This window comes from Ictidomys tridecemlineatus, chromosome 4 (assembly GCF_052094955.1).
Source record: "Ictidomys tridecemlineatus isolate mIctTri1 chromosome 4, mIctTri1.hap1, whole genome shotgun sequence".
In the NCBI taxonomy this organism is placed as follows: Eukaryota; Metazoa; Chordata; class Mammalia; order Rodentia; family Sciuridae; genus Ictidomys; species Ictidomys tridecemlineatus.
In genome coordinates, this window is record NC_135480.1 from 107,731,621 (window position 1) to 107,757,491 (window position 25,871).

The window sequence follows — 25,871 nt, forward strand, 5'->3', positions numbered from 1 at the left end:
AAATAGAAAAGAAAGGAGAACTAGATACTAGAATATAAGAGGAGCTCCACAGGATTACTGCTTGGATTGCAGTACGTTTGAAGGTGACCTAGATTTGATGCTTGGCATTCTGTAATAGAAGTTCCCAACGGAGGAGACCAGATGTGAGGCCTGACAAGTGTTCTAGACTCTCTACTGGCAATGCGTAGGCAATGTAGTAAGGGCAGATTGCATGATGGGTTAGAGAAAGCTATCCAGATACTGTCTACACAACTAACCAGGTGCTGCAAGTTAAGCATATGTGCACATGCAGGCCATTTGCATGCCTTCTTTTAGAATTATTTAAGGCAATGACAGTTCACTTCCAAAAAAGAAACACTAAAGTGTTTTCAATTTATTAATATCTTCATTCATTACATTTTATTAATAATTAATTAAATAGTAAATTTATTATCTAAATAAGACACTTCAATTAACAGCTATTTCTTAATATAAAGTATATCACACATTCTAATATACTGATGGAAAAAGCACTTCAGGAATAGAGAAACTATATAATGGATTCCATGTTAAAAGTGCCATATGTCTTATTCATGATAAAAAGTTTAAATAAGCTAAAGAAATGTTTGTAGAAATATGGATTATTATCATTCACATACAATTAATTTTCATGATAAAACTCACTTCATAAGTAAACTATGGCTAAAATTCTTTTATTAACTTAATGTCTATTCTGTTCCCACCAAGTGAAAACAAAAACATTTACAATAAGAATCACAGGCTCTCTTTCAATATTTACTATTTCATGTGGTATTAATATAAATTTTATGAGGTGATCCAACATACCCCATTGTTGGGATACAGAAATACACTTGTATTATTTCTCTCTGATCCTCTGTTATAGCTGTTTCAGGCAACAAAACATGAAGTTAAACATTAAATTTTCAATATTTAATGTATTGAACTGCTAAAGGTTCTCAGAAGCAGATATGCTACAAATTTTGTGCCATTTATCAAAGACAATGAAAAAATCAGAAGGATTAAGGAAGGAGGGTGAGAAAAATAGAAACATCCAAAATCAAAGGGATCTTATTCTGCTTTAAACTTTACACAGCGCATAATGAAGACATTTATCAAATTATGTTACCTATAGCAGTAACAATATTCATAATAATGAAAAAGACTGAAAAATTTGGCACTTCATTGTTTCTGCCTTGACACCAAGGCTCGAGCTTCATAAAAGAAGGTTCAAAGCATAGAAATTTACTAGTGAGTTTTAAAATTAAAGAGACATACTCTCATTACCTTTAATTCCCAGCTCCAGAGAAGGCTTCTCCTAGGTCCCATCTCCAGCCACCTAATGCTGTGACGAAGTTTACAGAAGAGACTAGCAAGAGAGGGAGAGCATGCCAGGGAGTGAGCTTTTATTGGGGAACAAAAAATTCAAGGGAAAATCCCATCCAATGAAGGTCGAGGGGGGCAGCATCCCAAGGTCAAGGCCAGCTATTGGGTCTTCAGGTCAGTGTCCAGGTATGCCTCCATACGGACAAACTCTCGTACCTGGGACAGGGTGAGAAAGGCTCTGACACAGTTGCATCTAGAGCCTCTCACCCAGCCAGGGAGGTAACTCAAATCACTCGCGAGGATGGCCTCCCACAATCATTGAGACAGGAAGCCATGTTTCTGAGCATTTTATAATACAAAAATTCACCAAATTTTTCCAGGATAAGGAATAGCTCAGGAGATAGAAAGGGTATAAAAGAATAATAAAAAACATCAGTACATATGTTGTTTTAAGACCATGCCTTTAGTTGTTTTGAAAATTGTGAAAAGTGCCAGAGATAAAGAAAAATGAAATTAGATTAGCTGTAAGAGAGGTGGTAAGACAACTCTACTGAACCACGCATAAGACTATCAACAGAAGTCACCAATAAAAACTTAATGCCTTTCAATTTATGGACATGATTATTGCTTCTAATTAGAATAAGCCTCTGCTCTGAATTTTAATCCCAGCATTCCTCAGTGCAATTTTGACATCCTTGTTCCTCAAACTGTATATGAGAGGATTGAGCATGGGCACCACATTAGTGTAGAAAACAGAAAATATTTTTCCCTGGTCCATAGACCCAGAAGAATATTTAAGATACATGAATGCAGCTGATCCAAAAAAGAGAGAAATAGCAATGATGTGAGAGCTGCAGGTACTGAAGGCTTTTGATCTTCCATGAGTGGATTTGATGTGAAGAATGCTGGTGAGAATGAAAATGTAAGAAGTCAATATGGTAAAGCTGGGGACTGTGATATTAATGCCCACCACAACAAGAACGACTACTTCATTGACATAGGTGCTGGTGCAAGAAAGTTGGAGGAGGGGGAGTATGTCACACAAGTAATGGTTGATGACATTGGCATTGCAGAAGGTCAGTCTAAGCATGCAGCCCGTGTGGGCAGTGGCTCCAGCAAATCCCATCACATAGGCACCAAGAGACAATGCAGAACAGACGTGCTGGGACATGGTGACCCTATACAGCAATGGGTTACAGATGGCCACATAACGATCATAGGCCATTGAGGTCAACATGTAGCACTCTGAGATGACAAAAAAGAGAAAGAAAAACAGCTGAGTCATGCACCCCACATAGGAGATGGCATTCCTCTTGGAGACAAAGTTCATCAACATTTTGGGGCTGAAAACAGAAGAGTAACAGAGATCAATGAAGGACAGGTTGAAGAGGAAGTAGTACATAGGGGTGTGCAAGTGAGAATTGAGAGCAATAAGTGTAAGCAAGCCAAAGTTGCCCACAATGGTGACAATGTAGATCATTAGGAACAGGTGAAAGAGGGGAAGCTGAAGCTCCTGAAGATCTGTTAATCCAGCCAGAACAAACTCAGTCACCAGGGAGTCATTTCCGGTCAGCATTCTCTTTGTTGAGAGTCTGGGAGAACAGAACAAATCTTCATTAATAGAGGACACAGCTCTTTGTTTCTAAACTCATATTTACAATAAGGGGGACTTGTAGCTAAACTGAAGAAAGTTCTCCTTTGTTTGTAGCATCCAAATGCTTACTGCTACATGCTCCCCCTCTGTCTTTTGTCTGTGAGGGAAATGTGGCAAACTATGGCTCCTGTCCTTACTAAATAATAAAGAGGTAGACTGATGGAACTACAGCTTGCTGAGGTAGTGGAGACGCCTGTGTCAACTCTACCGCTACTTCATCGGGCCCTTCAATTTTTACTTCCTACTCATTTTTCCTTTATTCTACTAGACATCTCGGTTCCCTTGCAATGACTAGTAAAAAAGAGATGATTCCTCGAAGGCAGAGACCATACCAATATTCTTCCTAGAAGGGAGTCCCTCCTATCTGAATAGATTACACGTACCTTATTACAAGGATACATAAAGTAAAAAATTGATAAAAGATGAGGAGTTCTTTCATAAGTAAGGTTTATATTTAACCATAAACCTGAGTGTTTCTACACATTTTCCTCTATTCCTCCCTAGTTAGAGGAAGAAGAAAGAATGGTAAATATGCTTTCAATGGTATTTTTATGACGGCATAAAAGAAAATATTCAGATGCTTGTTATATTAATTGTAAAGTTTGAAAAAATGCCAAACTCTACTCCTAAGACGCTTAAACTCTTAAATGCATAGCATACATTAACACTTTTTAAAAAGACAAATGTCTCCTCCCTGTGGTATTGCTATGTTTCTTGTGTATCACCTGGAGCTGCTGATCTGTCTTCTGGCCCGAATGAGGCAGAAGCCAACCTAGAGGTTAAGATGAGACAAGAAAAGGAACTAGAGTCAGAGCTCTGAGCTGCTGAGCTGTTATTTAAAAGCATAGTTCTTCTCGTTTTTTCACACATGGAGAGTGAGAAAGACAGAGACCAAATTAAATCACCCACCTGCCACTCAGAGAACTCAGTGGAAGTTATTTATTCATGTTTCACCTCCACTGTTCTGGAGGAGGAACTAGCTTCCAGGTTATCAGAGCCCATCAGATGCAGTCACAGATCCTTCTTCTTACTTGACTGGCAAAACTGTCAGAGAACAGATCTCCTAATCTGAGTGTTCTGGGGCTAATTCTGAAGTAAAAGCAAATTTCTAGCTATAAATTTGTCCAGAGGAGGTGAAGGTAAGCCATAGACTTGACACCAAGGCCACTATGTCATGTACATGGCCATTGCTAAGGCTTATTAATCTATGGACTTGATTAGAATTCCTGGAGTGTCTCCTGGGACCTCCTCTTGGTGATGAACTAGGAGGGGAGGAACTAATGGTGTCTCTGTTTACACCCTAATTCATGAGAGTAGGTGTGAACTACCCACCAAGGATTCTACAGTCCCCAGGCATATTATAGAAGCCTCTGCTCTCATTCATAAAGATGTAAATATAATTAATATTCACTGATTATAATCCTAGGTAATACATCAATTTTAGTAAAAAGTATGTAGAATTTTGTAATTTTTTGCTCATTTTTAATAATTTAAATCTTTTTAAGTGATTAGTAACTATACATATTTTAGAGATACAAAGAAAAAATGTACTTTGATTTCAGGTATTTTAAGAAAAAAGTTTGTAATATAAGAGTGATCCTTTATTTCATGAAAGTGTAGTTATCTTGAGTATTCTGATGCAATAAGTCTTTGTGTTTAACAGATTGCAATCAAATCTGTGGGCTGGGGTGTAGCTCAGCGGTAGAGTGCATGCCTAGCATTCATGAGGCTGACAGCACTGCAAAAATCAAAACAAAACAAAATAAGAAAAAAAAATCACTATTCATTGGCTGACATTTCAAGAAAATATGACTTTTGAATTTCTCTGTATACATGAATATGTGCTTGTGCTTGTGAGAGTATATCTACTTTTTAAGGTTTTTATTTTAAAATACCTATAAATTCACAGAAAATTGCAAAAGTGATACTAAGTTCCCTTGAATTTGTCACCCAAATTCTTCCCATATTGACATTTTCCACCACTGAAGAACAAAAACAACATTAAGAAAGTGACATTTGCATAATAATGGTAATTACCCCGCATAACTCAGAAACTCAACCTGCATATATAGAACCTACTTTTCTATGTGATTCAGTCCTATGTACTTAGAGCAAACATCACCATGACCAAGATTCATAAATGTTCCACCACAATAATTGAACTTCCTGGCACTACCTTTGTATTGTTCCACCCAAACCCTCCCATTTTCATCTCTGTCCCCTGGCAACAACAAACTTGTTCTCCCTCTCTTTCATTCTGTAAATGGTGTATAAACCTACACAATGTGTCACCACTGAGATTTTTTTTCTAACCATAACTCTTTCTAGGTCCATCCAAATTGTTGGCGTATCAACAATTTTTCCTTTAACTGTTGGGTAGTATTCCATTTTTGACAAACAAAGTTTATTCAGCCATTTTTAGCAATTTAAAGTATACTAGAAACTGGATACAGTGGCTTATGCCTGTAATCTAAGCAACTTCAGAGGCTGATGCAAGAGGATGGAAAATTTAAGGACAGCCTTAGCAACTTAGGGAGACCCTTTTTCACATCTTAAAAAATGAAAAGGACTGGGGATGTATCTCAGTGGTAAAGCACTCCTAGGTTCAATGCTCAGTACCAAAATACTCTTACTACTAATAATAACAATAATACTTTAACTAATGCCTTAAGCAGGTGCACATCCCTGATAGTAACACTAACAAGGAGATAAAGTTAATCCAATGGAACTTGCTATTTTTGAATGTGTGCTGCTTTCTGATAGTCACAGCTTTCTTTATTAGGAGTTCAGAAACCACCACTTTATTAATCTGCTCTACAATCTCACACTGGACCAATCATGAATTCATTAGATAAGTACAGTAAATATAAATAAGAGTTTTTTTAAAACAAAATAATTTTATAATATTCAAGAGATATCAGAATTAAAACTAGATGGCCATGCTAGTGCATACTTGTAATCTGAGTTACTTGAGAGTCTCAAGCAGGAAGATGGCAAATTCAAGGTAATCCTGGGCAACTTAGTGAGACCCTGTCTCGAAAAAAAAGTAAAAAGGGCCAGAGATGTGGCTTAGAGGTAGAGCACTCCTGGGTTCAAGTACCCACCCCCCGAAACACACACACACACACACACACACACACACACACACACACACACACACACACTAAGTATCTGTCTTGACACAAAACTAAATCTGGTTATGTTGTGGAAAATGTTTCAGGGAAGGAGTGAAAGATTACAATGGAGTCTGGTTCCCCTCAGATGTTCTGTAAGTCAAGTGAGTCTCTTTCTTTCCCCTCTAAGATTAAAGACTATCACCCTCAGATTTGCATAGGTCTCACAATCTGTCAAAGACATAGTGAACACAGAATATGTACCACCATTACTTTTTGTAAAAGTACACAACATAATTATCTGACCTAAGCAAATCACTAAAGAAAGGGAATTTCAGTATGAAATATGTATAAAAACAATGGGAATTTTGCATTTTTGCATAACCCTCTAATCAATCACCTCTCTCTCTCTCCCCATCAATATGGTTGATGCAAAAATCATGCAAAGGTGGGTGCAGATAAGTATTAGCAACCATCCTGCACAGAAGGCTGACTCAACAGTGAGCAGATGCAACAAGCACCTCATGTACTATAGCTGTGTGTTACTCTTAGTTACAGGCAAGGAGAGATGGTCAGGGACTCCACTAGCTTGCAGTTGTAGTTATGCTTAGAGCAAGTATGCTCTAGACTCTGCAGGAATGCACAGCACAGAGTGGAAAGAACCTGTCATCCACACATTCCTGGGAGACCAGGAGGCTCCATACATGCTCCCTGGAGATAGAAACATCCACAGGATAAATTACACAGTAATTAAACTTAGCCTGAGTTTTGTACACAATCCCCTACTCACCACACATACTGGTAGCTGGCAGGAACAAATATAAAATATATTTTTTAAATATAATACCTACTTACAACAGCCAAAACTAAAGAAAATGCTGCCTCTCCCCCATGTAATCAGGCTAAGTGGAGAGCTAAAGTTCTACTTCCTGCTTCATGGTAGCAGGGGGTTCTCTGATTCCCTTATGGGTGACATCAGCAGGGGCATGTGGAGGCTGAGCTTTGCCCCATGTCTGGAGGTAGTAGGTGGAAACCTATTGCCCTCACTGAGGCTAAGAAAAATCCAAACTTCCTCCCTCACCCACGAGCAACAAAGTTGAACAGGGCAATGCTCGTCGGTATTCCACTTTCTATACCAGTGGCACATCAGTGAGGCCAAGCAGGGAGCTGAACTGAGGTGCACTGCTGCCCATGCCCCACTAAGCCAGCAGGGTCACCTGGGGAGCTAATCATGCACTTCCACATGGGTTATTAGTATACTGAGCAGCATTTCTTAGTCTTTTTCTCATATTTAATATATAAGTTATAAAAAAAACTCAAAATAATTCGTATCTTAAAAAAAAACCTGTGTGTAGATTAAAACCTTAGTAAAAGTGTCAGGATTCTTTTATTTTAAGGAGTTTGAGGATTTTCTAATTGACCTGATCTTCCAAGGGGATAAATTCCCCTCAGGTAGGAAGACTTTACTCCTGAAAAAAAAAATTATCTTTCTTACTAAAAGAGAGAATTTAGAGGTACCTAACAATGAAAAATGGTAAACATTTAAAGTGATGGAAATACTAATTACTTGATTCGATTAGTACCATTGAATACATTGAGCAAGGACACAAATGTCGAAAGGATGGCGTCACAAAACTCTTTACCTCCAGGGAAACACAAGTCATGAGACCACAGTGACTGAGGTCATTATAACCTTGCAAAGCAGATTTCTACAGACATCCTGATGCCATGAAGATAATAAGTAATCCTAATAAAAACATTTCCAGCTTATGGCAATTCTTACCTGAAATGAATAGCATAAGTGATAAATGACCAATCCTTATCCTATGCTATTCATGTACATCAATGCAATTGTAACAACCAGTTTGCTGTAATCTCATTGTCTGTTTTATTTTTTAATACATTAAAATGTAGATTCTTTGAATTTCATTTTGGGAGAATTTATTTTAGGCAACTAGAATCGGTGTTGCCTTGGGTGGCAAACACTTTGTAGCTCAAATCAACTATTATCACACTTGGTTTGCATCAACTTGCCTCTTAGGGTAATATATTTAGTGACTATGAATGGAACCCAAAGTGACTATCTTTGACTCCCCGGCAGCTCAATTAAAAAAGAAGGAGAAGGAGAAGGAGAAGGAGGAGGAGGAGGAGGAGGAGGAGGAGGAGGAGGAGGAGGAGGAGGAGGAGGAGGAGGAGGAGGAGGAGGAGGAGGAGGAGGAGGAGGAGGAGGAGGAGGAGGAGGAGGAGGAGGAGGAGGAGGAGAAGGAGAAGAAGAAGAAGAAGAAGAAGAAGAAGAAGAAGAAGAAGAAGAATTCTCGTTCTTTGCATAAAATCTAGTACTTTCAATGTTTTGGTCTGTTTTATCTTTTTCCTTGTTTCACTGTTTTGTTTTTCTCAGTATACTTTCTTAAAGGAGAAAGTTATATTTTACTCTTGTATTAGTTTGCTAGGTCTACCATAACAAAATGCCAGACAGGGTAACTTAAAAGGCAGAAACTTATTTATTCACAGCTCTGGAGGCTGGAAGTTCTCAGTCTCATTATCAGCAGATTTGTTCTCTTCTGAGGTTTCGCTGCTTGGCTTCAAGATGTCTGCCCTTTTCCTGTGTCCTCATCAGATTTTTCTGCTGTGTATGTGCATTTTCTTGGTTCCATACATCCAAATTTCCTCTTTGTATAACGACACCCGTCAGATAAGATTAGGGTGCGCCCAAAAGGTTCATTTAAATAATCATTAAAGACCCAGTTATATAAGTATCAACAAAGAATAGTGTCCTAGAGGAATGAACACCATCACCTCATTTTGCAGGAACACAATTAAGCCAGAGACAACCAGTGTTCACTAAACAAGGTAAAGATAATGTGGAATTTCACTGAAATATCAGCATCAAAACTTGATGGACATGATATCATGTTTTGATTTTCTGAGAGTAAGAGGTTGTCAAACATAAATTGGCATGAAGTCATGTGCTACTTAGGATGTCCATTTCATATTTAATAAAGATACTTCTTTTTAACATTTATAGATAGTCCAGTGTTATCCTGCTTCCAATTATATGACTTTTAATAATGTAAGGCATTTTTCCTGTCTCTGAAATGATGACACATGTTTAGCAAATTGCCAATATTTTGCTTTTTCAAGTATTGTTTCACAATGAATGAATGAATTGATGAATAAATAAAACTGTTATTATTCTATTATTAAGGTATATTTCCAGCTGGGATTAAAACTCAGAAGTAGAGGGCTTGCCTAACCTGAGCAAAGCCCTGAGTTTTAAACCCAGTGTGCAAGAAAGAAGAGAAGGAAAAAAGTATTTCCTTAATTATTAGAAATTTTCACTTCTCCATAGGTTTATGTGTGTGTGATAACTTTATACTTTAGCATAATATTTTATCTTTAATTGAAGTTTTACCTATAAAAAATTAAACTCATATTTAAAGAAAATATACATGTATATACAAAACATTCAGAACTGCGAGCACACCAACAGTGAGATGTCTTTGAGTGTAATATGCATGTTGATTTTAAGGAAGTTATGTGAAAATACATTTGCATCTTAGTATCCCTGAATATGATCTGACCCTTGAATATCATTACACTGACCATAGACAGCACTTTTTAAATATGTGCCACTTCACTTCAGCTGCACCACATACTTTGAAATGTTCTCCATGCAGACACCAAGACTGAGAGAACATAAACACAAAAATTGTAAGAATCTGGAGCCAAATCAGATCACATGGTACCAATTCCAGTTGTCCTTCCACTTTGTGACATTTGTACCAAGAGAAGGAAAAAACTGGACCCAGGGCTCTTCCACAGAATTCTTGTTCCTGTTTCACTTGACATCCAGAACCTCTGACTCATCTTTCAGGTTAGCAAAACTAGGAAAAAATCATCTTCCCTCCTGAACAACCTGGCAATTTGTTGTTAAATAACATTCACCCTACAAGGTGGTAAATAGCTTCTACTGTTGCCAAAACAGCCACCTGCTAACAAGACCCAAGGGGTTTTATGAGTAGTTTGGAAATCCTAGGTATAGCACTTCATGAATCTCACTACAAATTATTCATGGAACCCTTAACATTCTTTCAGATCATTTAAAACTACATAGACAAAGCTTCAAAACAGAGGAGGAGAAAGAGAGCTGAGTCCTTTGTGTGATTAATAACACGTAAATTTTATTGTGCTTTAATAGCATCCACTCTTTTCCCTTACAAACCCCTAATACATCGACCTATTTCCTAACTTACTATGTACCACACACACCTCAACTACACCACAGACATGCTGGTCTGTTTTCTGTCCCTCATAATCATCAAGATTTTTATGGCCTCAGGGACTGTGACCCAGCTCTATCCTGTGAGGAAAATGGTCTACAGGTGACTGTCTTCCTCTGTCAGTGCTGTCTCTGCTTATATGCCACCTCCTCAGAAAAATCCCCTCATAACCACCCATTCCAAAGTAAAACACAGTGACTTTCTGTACCAGCATCTTAATTTGAGACTTTGTATAATACAGCATTTTCTGATAGATTCACATGTGTGTGTATATATTTTTGCTTATCAGCTACCTCTCCCTCCGGCCCACCTGCACCTCAAGTGCACCTCACCCTAGAAAATGAGCACTCTGAGAGCACAGGTGCTTTCTTTCTTCCTCGCCATTCTTTTTTTATATTTTAAACAGATCCTGGATGCTTGTGTGTCTAAAACAGCATATATTCTCAGTTTATACCTGCCAATTAAATAAACTACATCATCTGTACCATATAAAACTCTGAGACAAAATGAGAATGAAAATGTTAAAGGGAAAGACCTGTTAATGAATTGAAATTATAAAATCTACTTGAATAAAGAACAAAAATTCCTCTACTGGGAGTTGGTGAACATTTGCAGAAGCAAACTGCTTGTGAAAGAAGATAATAGTGTGTCCTCCTACCCACATTTCTGCCCTGAAGTCTTAGGGGTGAATCCAGTGGAGGGCCCTTTTTTCTGGCTGCTCTGAGTGGCTCCTTCATTTCCTGTCCTTAGGAAGTAGGATCACAAGAAAATCTTTGGCCTCACTATACTTCATTCCCTTGAGGCTAAAGGGAACTGACCAGAGATCCGTATTTCTCCCCTTTATAGAAACAAAGGTATTTCCCAAAATGCAGTCTCCTAGAACACTTGATAGAGTTTTATCTATCTTAGAGTTACTGACTTTAAGACTGTGAAAATCATATTCTCCATGTCATAGCTATGCAGGAATTCTAGATGAGTCCCTGTCAAAAAATCTCACAACAGTCCTGAGAGCAAGGCTCACCAGAAAAGCCTCTTGCCTAGCATGGACAACAGACTAGGTTTGTTGGACAACAAAGCAAAAAGACTTAAATTAAAAAGCTTGACAATTTTTCCATTTCTGGCTTATTATTGTCCAACTTTTTGTACTTAAAATTTTATAATTTCTAGGTCTAGGGGTAGGGCTCACTGGAATTCAGCTTGCACAAAGAGTCGGGGTTCAATTCTCAGCTCTGCAACAAATATATTTACATACATATACATATATATGTACATATAAATAATTTCTGGAAAATGACAGAATTAACTGGTCTCTCTACTCTCTGAAAGGATGATAGACTAAGCTTCCTGAATATATTGTCTTCACTTCTGAAATGATTTCTACAATTAATTTAATTTTGTGTAATATTAAATCACTTGCATTTATTTTGATTTCTTACTATACTTTCCTTAGTTTCTTGGATGGTTGTAACTGCAACTGAGGCTGTTTTTCAGTGCTGGGGATCAATTCCTGGGCCTCATGCCTGCTTGGAAAGCACTGTATCTCTGTGCTACGCCCCCAGCTTACTCCATAGTTTAAAATATCATTTGCCTAACATAAGATTTGACATATTTAACAAATACAGCTTCTATTTAGGATAGCAACCTTTTCTTCAAAGTCTTTCTCAGTGCAATATGGACATCTTTGTTCCTCAAACTGTAGATTAAAGGATTTATCATTGGTCCCACGATGGTATAAAAAACTGTGGATACTTTATCTTGATCTAGAGACCCAGTAGGATATGGTGTAAGGTACATGAATACTGCTGCTCCAAAGAAAAGAGAAACAGCAATAATATGAGAACTGCAGGTACTGAATGCTTTGGACCTACCCTCTGTGGAATGGATGCCAGAAATGTTGGACAGAATCAAGGTGTAAGAAATAAAGATGGTAAGACTAGGCACTATTACATTGACACCCACCACAATGAAGACCACCAGCTCATTGATGGAGGTGCTTGTGCAGGAGAGCTTCAGGAGAGGAGGTATGTCACACATGTAGTGATTGATGATGTTGCCACCACAGAAGCTGAGTCTCAGCATGCATCCAGTTTGGGCCATGGCACCTACAAACCCCATGGCATACACACCCACCATCAGCATGAAGCAGACCTGATGGGACATGGTGACCTTGTAAAGCAGAGGCTTACAGATGGCCACATATCGATCATAGGCCATTGATGTCAAAATATAACACTCATCAATAACAAAGAAGCAGAAGAAAAAGAGTTGAGTCATGCACTCTGCATAAGAGATGATGTTCTGATTTACAAAGCTCATCAGCATTCGGGGGGTTATGACAGAGGAGTAGCAGAGATCAATGAAGGAAAGGTTGAAGAGGAAGTAGTACATGGGAGTGTGCAAGTGAGGATTCAGAACAATCAGAACAATCAAGCCCAGGTTCCCCACCACAGAGACCATGTAGGTTCCTAAGAAGAGGAGGAAGAGAGGCAGCTGGAGCTCTGGCTGCTGTGTTAAACCCAGCAGGATAAACTGGGTCACTGAGGAGCCATTGCTTGAGGCCATTCCTCCCTGGATCTGGTCTGTGAGAGAAGGAGAAATAGTAACATTAGAATGAGAAGCCAGCTCTCTCCACCCAGCCCCAGTACAATGAGGTTGAGACCCAGAGGGGGAGATGAACTCAAGCTCACCCTTCTCTCTGCCTCTGTTTTCTCCATTTTATAATCTTCAGAAAATGTATGACAATGAAGACTTTAAAACACACAGAGAAGGGAGTTTCTGAGGGAATGAGGCTCAGCTCCACTCTGCTTTTACAGTGGACCTCCCACCACAGGGAGCAGATGAGGCTTTTCAAGGACTCTCTGGCTCCCACAGATGAGGTTTGGAAGAACAGCAAGATAGGTACAATTCAGCACTCACCCTCCTGCATCAGGACTCCAGGAGAGGCTCTTGATAACACTTCTGCTCTATTCTCACAGAGTGATAGGTGGCACTGATGGATTTTAGAGGTACACAGCCCAGTAAAGAGATTTTTTTCTGATATTGCTTTTGTTTGGGATGAATTTTGGGCAAAGGAATTCAGAACACAGTCCTCAGTCTTCCAGGCTCAGAAAAGTCATAAGACATGGATCATGATTTCTGGTGGTAGCTTTGTCCAATGTCCTCTTCCCCCTACAAGGCGATAAATAGCTTCTACTGTTGCCAAAAGAGCCACTTGCTAATAGGACCCAAGGGGTTTTTTAAAGAAGTATGGAAATCCTAGGGACCTGATTAAAAATCAGAAGACCTGTGTTTCCCCCAGTATTTTCCTCAGAGATCATTTTTTGAGATTAAAAGATCATATCTACCCTGCATTTGTAGTCCCCCAGTTCATGATAATAAAATGAAGCATATCATTGTGCATATATATTGATTTCCTCCCAAATATGGCACATCCCCAAACAGAAAGCAAGAAAACCTGTCCCATATCCAAAGTGGATTCTTCCTTTTATCTACAACTAGATGAAATACTATATATTCATTCATTTCTTTGTTGTGTCTTCCTTCAATTCATGTACCTATATATATATTTGAATATAAGCTTTATACTGGCATGGTTGTTTTTCTGTTTTTCTTCAGTCCTGTTTTATCATTCTAGGTCTGCAGTACCTAGAATAATACTAGCATGTACAGAAGGTACTTAAGAAATAATAAAAGTTGGGTGATTGAGGATGCCTTTTCCGTTACTCCTGGAACCTGTACTGGAAACCGCACAGACTTTTGGCTCCACTGTCAGAGGTTTATGTAGTTCCAGTGCTTTCAGTTGTAGACAAGGATGCAGGACAAGAAAAACATCAATGTGCCATGTAAGGACCACTGCTGGACTTGTAAAGGGTCATCTAGGAGCACTCCAGGTCCAAGTCGATGAGCTCAAAGGAAGATTGCCATCTCCTCCCTCTCTGAATGTCACCCTGAGAACTTGCACAGGCTCTCTGCAAGCCCCCAACATCTCTCCTACAGGAATGTAGCATAGTCTCAGATCAGAGGCAGATTTGGATCAGGTGGACTAGGAAGCTCTAGGTGCCTAAATCAGAACCTGTTCCTTTTATTAGGACATTTAGAGTCACTCCAGTTTTTATTTAATTTTAAAATAAAAATAATGGAAATAAGGATTAATTTGGTGGCATTGGTGGGAATGACTAGTGCTAGAGAGATGAAGGTAGAATGAGCTGTTTAAGCAATTACAAAAATGAATGACTTTGGAAAATAACAAATGAAAGGAAGAAACTTCTTGGGTTAAGGCTGCTGCTTTGAAAAGTTATAAGAAGAAAGATCTGCAAGAGACATTGCAAGGACTTCTCACAAAGGGAATATAAATAGATAATACAATTTCCCAGAATACTAGCCTAGGTGTTTGGATAAATTATGGTATTACTACAAAGGCAACTCCGAAAGACTGGAAATGTGATAAAATTTATACATTCAGTTTTGAACAACTGGATATCCCAAGTACATTATGCTGTTTTCCACATATGAGAGAAAACACTCAACTCTTGACTTTCTGAGTTTAGCACATTAACTTAATGTTCTTAAGTTCCATCCATTTTTCTGAAAATTGCATAATTCCACTCTTGATAAATGAATAAAACTCCATTGTGTACATACACCACATTTTCTTTATTCATTATTTCATTGATGGACACCTAGGTTTGGTTGCATAGTTTGGCTGTTGTGAATTGTGATGCTGTAACTATGGGCAGGCATGTATTCCTATAGTGTGCTGATTATAATTAATATTATAATATATTATGATAAATACCAAAGAGTGGTTTAGCTGGGTCATATGGTGATTCCATGCCTAGCCCTTTGAGAACCATCCAGATCAATTTCCAAGGTAGTTGTACTAATTTACAATCCCATCAACAATGCAAATGTGTTCCTTTTCCTTCACATCCTTTCCAGCATTTATTATTGTTTGTATTCTTGATGGATGCTCTGAATGGAGTGAGATGAAATCTTAATGTAAAATTGATTTGCATTCCCTAACTGCTAAAGATGTTGGACAAACTTTTTCATTTGTTGCCATATATATTTTTTCCTTTCACAAAAGGTAGTTCATTTGTCCACATGTTAATTATGTTATACTTATTTTGGTATTAAGTATTTAGCTCTTAATACATTCTAGATGTTAATACTCTGTCAGAAGAGTAGATAGCAAAGATTTTATCCTAATCCATAGGTTCTCTGTTCACATTCCTAATTGTTCCTTTTCTCTGCAGTAGATTTTAAATGTGATGCCATTCCATTTATTAACTTTTGACATATCCTGAGCATTGGAGGTACTAATGAGAAAGTTGTTACCCATGCCCAGATATTGGAGTGTTGATCCTAGATTTTCTTCTAGGAGTTGTAAAGTTTCTGGTCTATTTTCTAGATTGTTGATCCATTTTGAGCCAATTTTTGTGCAGGATAAGAGTCTAGTTTCATTCTTCCACATATCAATAACCAGTTTTCCCAGCACCATTTGTTTAAAAGGCTGTCTTTTCTCCGAAGTATGTTTTTGGCAACTTCATCAAGAATCAGATGACTGTATCTGAGTGGGTGTGTCTGTCTTTTTATTCTGTACAATTGGTCTGTGTCTATTTTTATGCCAGTACCAAGCAGTTTTTGTTACTATAGCAGTATATAGTGTTATTTGAAGTCCAGTATTGTGATGCTTCCAGCATTTTTTTTTTTTTGGCTTAGAACTGCTTTGGCTATTCTGAGTCCTTTATTCTTCCAAATAAATTTTTAGCACTTTGTTTTCTAGTTCTGTAAAGAATCCCTTTGGTACTTTGATGGGGATTGCATTGAATCTGTTCACTGCTTTTGGTACTATGAACATTTTAATATAATCTATTCTGCCTATCCAAGAACATGGGAGGTCTTTCTATCTTCTGTCATCTTTCTTCAATGTTCTATAATTTTAATTGTATACATCTTTTAACTCCTTGATTAGATTATTCCTTGATAATTTTTTGAGACTATTGTGGATTGAATTGTTCTTCTGATTTCTTCCTCAACAGATACATTGTGTAGGAAAGCTATTGATTTTTGTATGTTGATTTTATAATCTGCTATTTTGCTGAATTTGTTTATTACTTCTACAGTGACGCTTTTTGAATCTTCTAAGTATAGGATCATATCATCTACAAACAATAATAGTTTGACTTCTTCCTTTTCTATTTTATTACTCTTATTACCTCTTATTGCCTAATTGCTCTGGTTAGAATTTTTAGTGCTATTTTGAATAAGGGTAGTGTGATTGAATATTTTTGTCCTGTTTCATATTTTAAAAGAAATGTTTTCAGTTTTCCCCCATATGTTGGTTTGGGGTTTGTCATGTTGATATAGGTTCCTTCTGTCTCTAATTTCTTCAGAATTTTTATCATGAATGGGTGCTCAATTTTGTCTTAGAATGTTTTTGCAACTATTGAGATGACTAAGTGATTTTTGTCTTTAATTCTGTTTATGTGGATGAATTACATTTTTTGACTTGCATATATTAAGCCATTTTTGCATTCCTAGGTTAAAATCAACTGGTCATTATGTGCAATATTGTTAGTATGTTGTCAACTATAATTTGCTAATATTTTAGTAAGAATTTTGCATATAATTATCAAGAATGCAAGTAACAATGATGTGGTTTTACTTGTATTTTTAATTAATTAGTTTCAATGTTGGCATCTAATTATGTTGGCAAGGATGTGGGGGGGGAAAGGTACACTCATACATTATTGGTGGAACTGCAAAGTGGTGCAACAATTCTGGAAAGCAGTATGGAGATTCCTCAGAAAACTTGGAATGGAACCACCATTTGACCCAGCTATCCCACTCCTCAGTCTAAACCCAAAGGACTTAAAATCAGCAGGGTGCCTAGGTTGAATCCAAGCTTAGCTATTGTGAATTGAGCTGAATAACCATTCATGTGACTGTGTTACTACAGTATGCTGATTTTAAGTCCTTTGGGTCTGATAGAATTCAGCTGAGAAGACTTTTGGTCTTGGCTTGTCTTTTTTGAAAGACTTTTTATTACTGCTTTTATCTCATGGCTAGTTTTTGGTCTGTTTATGTTTGGTCTGTTTATGTTCTGTTTATTTTAGGTTTTCCAATTTATTGCAGCATAAGCATTTAAAAAGTCACTAATGATCCTCTGGATTTCTGTGATGTCTGTGGTGGCTTCTCCTTTTTTATTATTAATTTTCTTTATTTTGGACTTTTCAATCTTGGTTATCTTTTCAATTAACCAACTCTTAATTTCATTAATCTTTTGTATAGTTTTTTGGTTTTTGGTTTCATTCTGTTTTGTTTGGTACTGGGAATTGAACTCAGGGCCTTGCACATGTTAAGTAAATTGTATTGTTTTGTTTTGTTTTCTCTCTATTTCATTGATTTCAGCTCTGATCTTAATTATTTCCTTTTCTTTCATGCAATTTGTTTGTTCTTCTCCAGGGCTTTGAGATGCATTTAGTTTGTTTATTTGGGATCTTTCTGATTTTCTCATGTAGGCACTCATAATTACAAACTTTCCTCTTAAAACTGCCTTTATCATGTCCCAGAGTTTCAAGTATATTAAACCACAATTCTCATTTGATTCTTAGAATTTTTAAATTTCTCCTTCGAAGACATATTTTTCAATCTCCATGTATTTATATTGTTTTTGAATAGTGTTTTAGTGTTTATTTCTAATTTTATTCCATTATGATATAATAAAATGCAAGGAATTATATTAGTTTTTGTATTTTCTAAGAGTTGTTTTGTGTCCTAAAATGTGGTCTATTTTCAAGAAACTCACAAAGTTTCCATAAGCTGCTGAGATCAAAATGTATTCAGCTTTTGTTGGGTGAAATATTCTATAGATGTCTGTGAAGCCCATTTGATTTGCATTTTCAGGTACAGTCTTCACTGTGTCTGTCTGGATGATCTATCTATCGGTGAGAGAAGTGTTGAAATCAGTATTATACTGGGGTCTATCTGAGTCTAATTTGAGTACTCTCTGTTTTATGTAATTAGGTTCACTGAAGTTTGTACCACAAATATTTATATCATTATATCGTCTTTTGGGATTTTCCCCTTTACCAGTATAAAGTAGCCTTCTTTCTCTCTTCTGATTAATTTTTATTTGAAATCTGCTTTGTCAGATGTGAGAGTAGCTATTTGTGCTTATTTTCAGGTTTCATTTCCATGGTATATGAATTTTCATTCCTTCACTTTCAGCCTGTGGCTATCTTTGCCTGTAAGATGAGTTTCTTACAAGCAACTTATAGTTGAATATTGATTTTTGATCCATTCTACTACTATATGTCTTTTCATTAAAGAGTTGAGACCATTTACTTTTGGTGTTTTTATTAATTCCTATGACTTTGATTTATTTCTAATGTTTAATTTGGTCTTTTTCTTATTTGCTTACCTACTTGTCAAAAATGTTTGTTCACTTGATACCTCTAGGGTTGGTTTTGACTTCTTCTGTGTGAAGTACTTCTCTGATTAAGTTCTCTAGTTTTGTAATCCTAGTTTTTTTTTTTTTAATTTCTGCTTATCTTAAAAAGTTTTATATTTCTTCTATGATTTGGAAAGATAACTTTACTGTATATTGTATTCTTGGTTAAGTTATTTTCTTTCAAGACTTAGACTACATCACTGTGGAGACCAAATCCTCCTGGCTTTTAGAGTTTAAAAAACCAGAAGTAATTCTGATTGACTTGCCTCTAAGTGTGACCTGACATTTTTCTCTTGAGACTTTTAAAATTTTATCCTTGTTCTGTTTGTTATGTATTTTACTCATAATGTGTAATGAAAAGATTCTTTTATGATCTTGAAGATTTGGGGTTCTGAATGCCTCTTGTATCTGAATGTCCATCTTACTCTGAAGGTTTGGAAATTTTCTGTTATTATTTCCCTGGAAGAGTTTGTCCATTCCATTACCTGCATTTCACAAACTTCTTTGATTCTGTGATTCTCAAATAATGTTGTCCCGGAGTTTCTGTATATTCTGATCATTGTTATTTTCTATTCTTTAATACTGTCAGAATATTCAAGGTTAGCCACTATTTCTTTCAGCTCTGAGAATTTGTCATCAGCATGGTCTATTTTATTAGAGAGACTTTCAATTGAGAACTTTATTTAATTTATTGTGTCTTTAATTTCTGAGGTTTCTGTTTGATTCTGTTCCAACCTCTCCATCTCCTTATTGAATTTCTTCTTCACATACTGTACTGACTTTCTTAATGCATTCAATTGTTTTTCTGTACTCTCTTGAAATTCTTTGATCATTTTTATAATCATTATTCAAATTCCTCATCTGATATTTCATCCATTTCAATAACTTTGAGGTCAGTTGCTGGTAAATTATGAATTTTAGGAGGTGTCGTATTACCTTGTTTTTTCATATTTCTTGTATTCTTCTGTCGGGTTTTATGTATCTGTTGGAACAGGTTTTCTCTTCCACTATTATGTGGGCCTTTTTAGAGACTCTCTTAACTTGCCAAAATGTCCCTGAGTGGTTTAGACTGAGACTCCCTCAGAGGTGTGGTATTATCCACAGCCTTTGTGTTAATTCTCTCTGTTTTTACCATAGGAGTAGATATCTGTGAGTGGAATGTGGAGGCCCACACCTATCCATTTCTACCCGGGGCCTAGTTGTTAGTATTGGGTTTTCTCTCTTCTATTCTTTGTATTGAGACATAACTGAAGTTCTAGTGTGGATAGTTTGTGTGTGAAGCAAGATGTGCTCACCTTTGGCTATATTTATTTAGCTGCAGAGTCTCTATCCTGTAAACTTGTTGTGTTCCTATAGATTACCAGCACCCAACAGGAAAGGGGGAAACAAATAATAGTGACAACAGAAAACATAATGTACAGCATTAAAGTAAATATCCAATGCCTACTAAAATACAACACTAATTACCACAAAAAATGAAATTATGGGATTGGCAAATACCAAGAGCAAAAATAATAAATAGTTATGTACCAGGTCTTCCATTAAACAGCAGGTGTCAACTATTTTATCCATAAGACTAATAATTGTAGCAACATAACTGAATGGGGAAGAAGTTATATAAACCAAATAGTTCTAATCTATGCTTTAAATACAGTTAATTGAGATTAACAGTGTAAGAGGATGGTAAAAGAAAGTCTTTATAAAGAAAGAAGAGAAGGCTGGGGATGTGGCTCAAGTGGTAGCGCGCTCGCCTGGCATGCATGTGGCCTGGGTTCGATCCTCAGCACCACATACAAACAAAGATGTTGTGTCGGCCAAAAACTAAAAATAAATAAATAAATGTTTAAAAAATTATCTCAATTCACTCTCTCTCTCTCAAAAAAAGAAGAAGGAAGAGAGCAGAGGCCCTGCCACAGATGCCACTTCCGTGCCCCAAGGTCATTGCTCTGGGCGCACTACCACTACCCCCAGGCTGCTGCAACTGACTCTGGGAGGTCTTTTCTCTGATCCTGCTGCTGCACCTGCACCAATACAGCCAACACGGCTGCCACCCGGAGGTCAGCTGGAGATCTTCTTTCTGGGTAGCACTGCCCACACAGTTGCGCCCAACCCACTGCCACTGCTGTAGACATCATAGCTCCCAACGCCACTGCCCCTGACACTGCTACTGCCCCCCATCACCTGGGTGGTGCTTCCCCCACAGCCATGACTGCCACTGTTCCACTACAGCTGCTGTTGATCCAGCACCTGCTACCATCAACCCTGCCATTACCATTGCCATCACTGCCCAGAAGTCTGCTACCAGGGAGACTTAAGGTTGCTTGCACGTGGACACATCCATCTTGAGACACTACCCAGGGCCTGGGAGGGCAAGATGCCAGAAGGTTTGTCACCAAAACTGCCTCTGTCTAGGGACTCCAGTTTGGACCTGGAGGTTCAGTGTGGGGATGCCTCAGGTTTGGCTGTGCCTGGGGTCTTCCTGCTGGAAGTTCTTGTGGCCTCTGTCTTGCTGCTGCATCCAGGAAAGCTCCTTTGTTTTGAGCATATCCCCGGTGGTCTCTCTGCAAGTTGGAGTAGTGTTGAGATCATGGGTCTGCAGCATGGCCAAGTGTGGGGTATCTGAAGCCCAGACAGGTGAGATAGTGACTGGGTCTAGAGGGATAATTTGGGCCTATTTGTCCCGTAAGACATTAGAGACAGGGATGTGAAATTCTTGGATGCTGATGAAGACAGTTTGATTTTTTTCCATTTATTTTATTTTTCTACTCACTAACATCTCTACTATATTTGGAACAGGGTGGTTTTTATGCATCAGTGTGTGGAGGACAATGATATATAAATGGTGTTTTTGCAGTTTTGTTGTATTATTATGTCTTTAATTTTTTTTATTTATTGCTATTCTTCCTCTCATCTTCTTCCCTGAATTCTCTTTCCACCTATTATCCCACCAACAGACAATCTCTGAGGGTTCCTTTTCCACTCTTCCTGTGAATTTTTGCTTCTAGTCTCTCTTTTCCTCCCTTGTGAACATTGCAGACTATGCTACTTCTGTTGTCTCATCCACCATTCTAAATTGGAAACCATTTCAGCAAATTTTCTGTTTATACTGTAGGCAGTTACTGAACTCATAATTTTGGGGTATTCTGAGAAAGCAGTAGATGCCTTAGTGGGAGCTATAAGGTTTAAGGCTATGTATTGTGTACACTGGGTTCTGTTGATATTGGTCTCAAAGGTGCTGGAAAATTTCAGGGACACTCTAGGTCTCCTGGGTAGAATCTGTACTGCCTCAGATCAATACTGCTAGATGAGAAAACACAGGAATAACATGGAAAAACAAGGGACTAAAGTGCCCCAAACAAACTAAGATGCTTCAACAACAGAATACAAGAATAAATGTCCAAGAAGGAGTTCAGATTGTATATAACTAAACTGATCTGCAAAGTAAAGGATAGTATAAGGAGTGAAATCAAAGAAAAAATACAGAAGTAAACCATCACTTCAAGAGTTAGAGGTTGTGAAAAGATAAAAAAAAAAAACAAGCAGAAATTCTTGAAATGAAGGAATCAATAAATCAAATTATAAATTCAATGGAAAGCATCACCAACAGACTAGACCACTTAGATGACAAAACCTCAGGCAATGAAGACAAAATATATAATCTTGAAAATAGAGTTGACCATGCAGAGAAGATGGTAAGAAACCATGACCAGAACATCCAAGAATTATGGGATAACCTGAAAAGACCAAATTTAAGAGTTATCAGAATAGATGAAGGAACAGAGATACAAACCAAAGGAATATACAATCTTTTCAATAATATAATATCAGAAAATTTCCCAAACTTAAAGAATAAAATGGAAAATCAAATACAAGAGGCTTACATTTGTACCAAAAATTACAGCATACTCACACCTAGACACATTATAATGAGAATGACTAACACAAATGATAAAGATAAAATCTGAAAGGACATGAGAGAAAAAAATCAAATTACATATAGGAGGAAACCAATTCAGATTTCAACTGATTTCTCAACCCAGACCCTCAAAGCTAAAAGGTCCTGGAATAATATATTTAAGCTCAAAGAAAATTAATGCCAACCAAGAATTTTATATCCAGCAAAACTGAGTTTCAAATTTGAAGAAGAAATGAAAACCTTCCATGATAAAAAAAATTAAAAGAATTCACAATTGATTTCACAAAGCCTGCACTACAGAACATTCTCTGCAAAATATTCCATGAGGATAAAGTGGGGTAAAAAAAAAAGTGAAAACAAGCAAAAGGAGGAACTACACTAAACAAACAGTCAACCAAAGGGGAAACTAAGTCAAATTAAACCATAAATAAATTAAAGTGACAAGGAATACAAATAATATCTCGATAATAACCTTGAATGTTAATAGCCTAAAATCATCAATCAAACTGCTTTGACAATCAGGGGTTTCCATCCTCATTTCAGATAAATTGGACTTCAAGCCAAAGTTATCAGAAGGGATAAAGAACTTTTTTTCATAAGTTCTTAAGGGAATTATATATCATCAAGACATAACAATTGTAAATATTTATGCTACAAACAATGGAACATCTATGTACATCAAAGAAACCATTTTCAATTTCAAGAATCAAACAGATCACAACATAATAATAATGGGTAACTTTAACATACCTCTCTCACTACTGGACAAATCTTCCAAACAAAAACTAAATAAAAAAACTATAGAACTAAATAATACAATCCATAATTTAGGCATGACAGGTATATATAGAACATTTCATTCATCAACAAACAAATATACCTTCTTCTTGGCAGCACATGACTTCTTCTCTAAAAGTTGTCACAAAGCAACTTTTAGTAAATACAAAAAAAGAGAGAATACCCTGCATTCTATCAGATCACAATAAAATGAAATTAGAAATCAATTATAAAATAAAAAATAGAAGATACTCTAACAAATACAGACTAAAAAATATACTATTAAATGATGAATGGATAATAGAAGAAATCAAGAATGAAATTTAAAAAAATTCTTAAAGGTAAATGAGAACTCCAATTCAGCATATCAAAATCTCTGGGACACTATGAAGGCAGTGCTAAGAGGAAAGTTCATTGCATTGAGCTCATTCATTAAAAGAATAAAAAGCCAACAAATAAAAGATCTAATATTACATCTCAAAGCTCTAGAAAAAGAAGAACAAATCAACACCAAAAGCAGTAGAAGACAGGAAATAATTAAAATAAGAGCTGAAATCAATGAAATTGAACAAAAGAAATAATTGGAAAAAAATGACAAAAAAGTTGGTTCTTTGAAAAAATAAATAAAATAGATAAACCTCTAGCCATGCTAATGAAGAGAAAAAGAGAGAAAACTCAAAACAGTAAAATATGTGATGAAGAAGGAAATATCACAACAGACATATCTGAAATACAGAAGCTAATTAGAAACTATTTTGAAAATTTATATTCCAGTAACGGAAAATATCAGAGACACTGACAAATTTCTAGAGACATATGACCTACCCAAGCTGAATGAGAAGGTCATACACAATTTAAATAGATCAATTTCAAGCAATTAAATAGAAGAAAACATCAAGAGCCTACCAACCAAGAAAAGCTCAGGACAAAGGGATTCTCAGCCAAGTTCTACAAGACTTTCAAAAAAGAATTAAAACCAATACTTCTCAAGGTATTCCATGAAATAGAAAAGGAGGAAACACTTTCAAACTCATTCAATGAGGCTAATATCACCCTGATACCAAAACAAGACAAAAACACATCAAAGAAAGAAAACTCCAGACTAATATCCCTGATAAACATAGATGCAAACATTTTAAATAAAATTCTGGGAAATCACATACAAAAGCATATTAAAAAGATAGTGTGCCACTCTCAAGTAGGGTTCATCCCTGGGATGCAGGGTTGGTTCAACATACAGAAATCAATAAACATAATTCATCATATCAATAGACTTAAAAATAAGAATCCTGATCATCTCAATAGATGCAGAAGTAAGCCAATCCCCCCATTTGACAAAATACAGCACCCTTTATGTTCAAAACACTATAAAAACGAGAGATAACAGAAACATATCTCAACATCATAAAAGCTATATATGATAAACCCAAGGCCAGCATCATTCTAAATGGAGAAAAATTGAAAGCATTCCCTTTAAAAACTGGAGCAAAACAAGGATGCTCTCTTTCACCACTTTTAGTCAACATCATCCTTGAAACACTAGCTAGAGCAATTAAACAGAAGAGAGAGACTAAATTATATAAATAGGAAAAGTATCACTATTTGCCATTGACACGATTCTATATCTAGAAGATTCAAAAAAACTCCACCAGAAAACTTCTAGAATTAATAAATGAATTCAACAAAGTACCAGGACATAAAATCAACACCTATAAATCAAACACATTCCTATACATAAGTGATGAATTTTCTGAAAGAGAAATTAGGTAAACTATGCCATTCACAATAGCCTCAAAACAACAACAGATTTAATGCAATTTCAATTAAAATCCCATTGTTGGGCTGGAGATGTGGCTCAAGTGGTAATGTGCTCACCTGTCATGCACAGGGTGCTGGGTTCGAACTTCAGCACCACATAAAAATAAAGATGCTATGTCCACTGAAAACTAAAAAATAAATATTAAAAAAATCTCCTCTCTCTCTCTCTCTCTCTCTCTCTCTTTTTCTAAATTCATTTGGAAAAATAAGAGATCCCAAATAGCCAAATCAATCCTTAGTAAGAAGAGTGAAGCAGGAGGCATCACAATACCAGAATTTAAACTATACTACAAGGCTATAGTTACAAAAATGGCATGGTATTGGCACCAAAATCAACATGTAGACCAATGGTACAGAATAGAAGACACAGAGACTAACCCCCATAAATACAGTTATATCATACAAGGCAAAGGCACCAAAAACATACATTGAAGAAAATAAATCTTCTTCAACAATGATACTGGGAAAACTGAAAAGCCATATGCAGCAAAATGAAACTAAACCCCTATCTCTCACCATGCACAAAACTCAAAGT

General features: G+C 36.7%; 2 protein-coding genes across 4 annotated transcripts; both read right to left on the minus strand.

Moving 5' to 3' along the window:
* Positions 1–695: 695 nt before the first annotated feature.
* LOC101960061 (olfactory receptor 8B3) lies at positions 696–2,899 on the minus strand. 2 transcript variants are annotated; one of them, XM_078047235.1, is made up of 2 exons: positions 1,994–2,899; positions 696–707 (listed from the first exon to the last, which is right to left on the minus strand). In XM_078047235.1, exons 1-2 carry the CDS (start codon positions 2,897–2,899, stop codon positions 696–698), a joined length of 918 nt encoding a protein of 305 aa, XP_077903361.1. The 2 variants fall into 2 exon arrangements, with proteins under 2 accessions (XP_077903361.1, XP_077903360.1); XM_078047234.1 differs by lacking the exon at positions 696–707 and having other exon boundaries at positions 1,958–2,899.
* Positions 2,900–11,999: 9,100 nt separating this feature from the next.
* LOC101978553 (olfactory receptor 8B3) lies at positions 12,000–22,319 on the minus strand. 2 transcript variants are annotated; one of them, XM_013364836.1, is made up of 2 exons: positions 22,280–22,319; positions 12,000–12,925 (listed from the first exon to the last, which is right to left on the minus strand). In XM_013364836.1, the coding sequence occupies exons 1-2, from the start codon at positions 22,317–22,319 to the stop codon at positions 12,000–12,002; spliced, it is 966 nt and encodes a 321-aa protein (XP_013220290.1). The 2 variants fall into 2 exon arrangements, with proteins under 2 accessions (XP_013220290.1, XP_005339618.1); XM_005339561.3 differs by lacking the exon at positions 22,280–22,319 and having other exon boundaries at positions 12,000–12,938.
* Between the last annotated feature and the right edge of the window lie 3,552 nt (positions 22,320–25,871).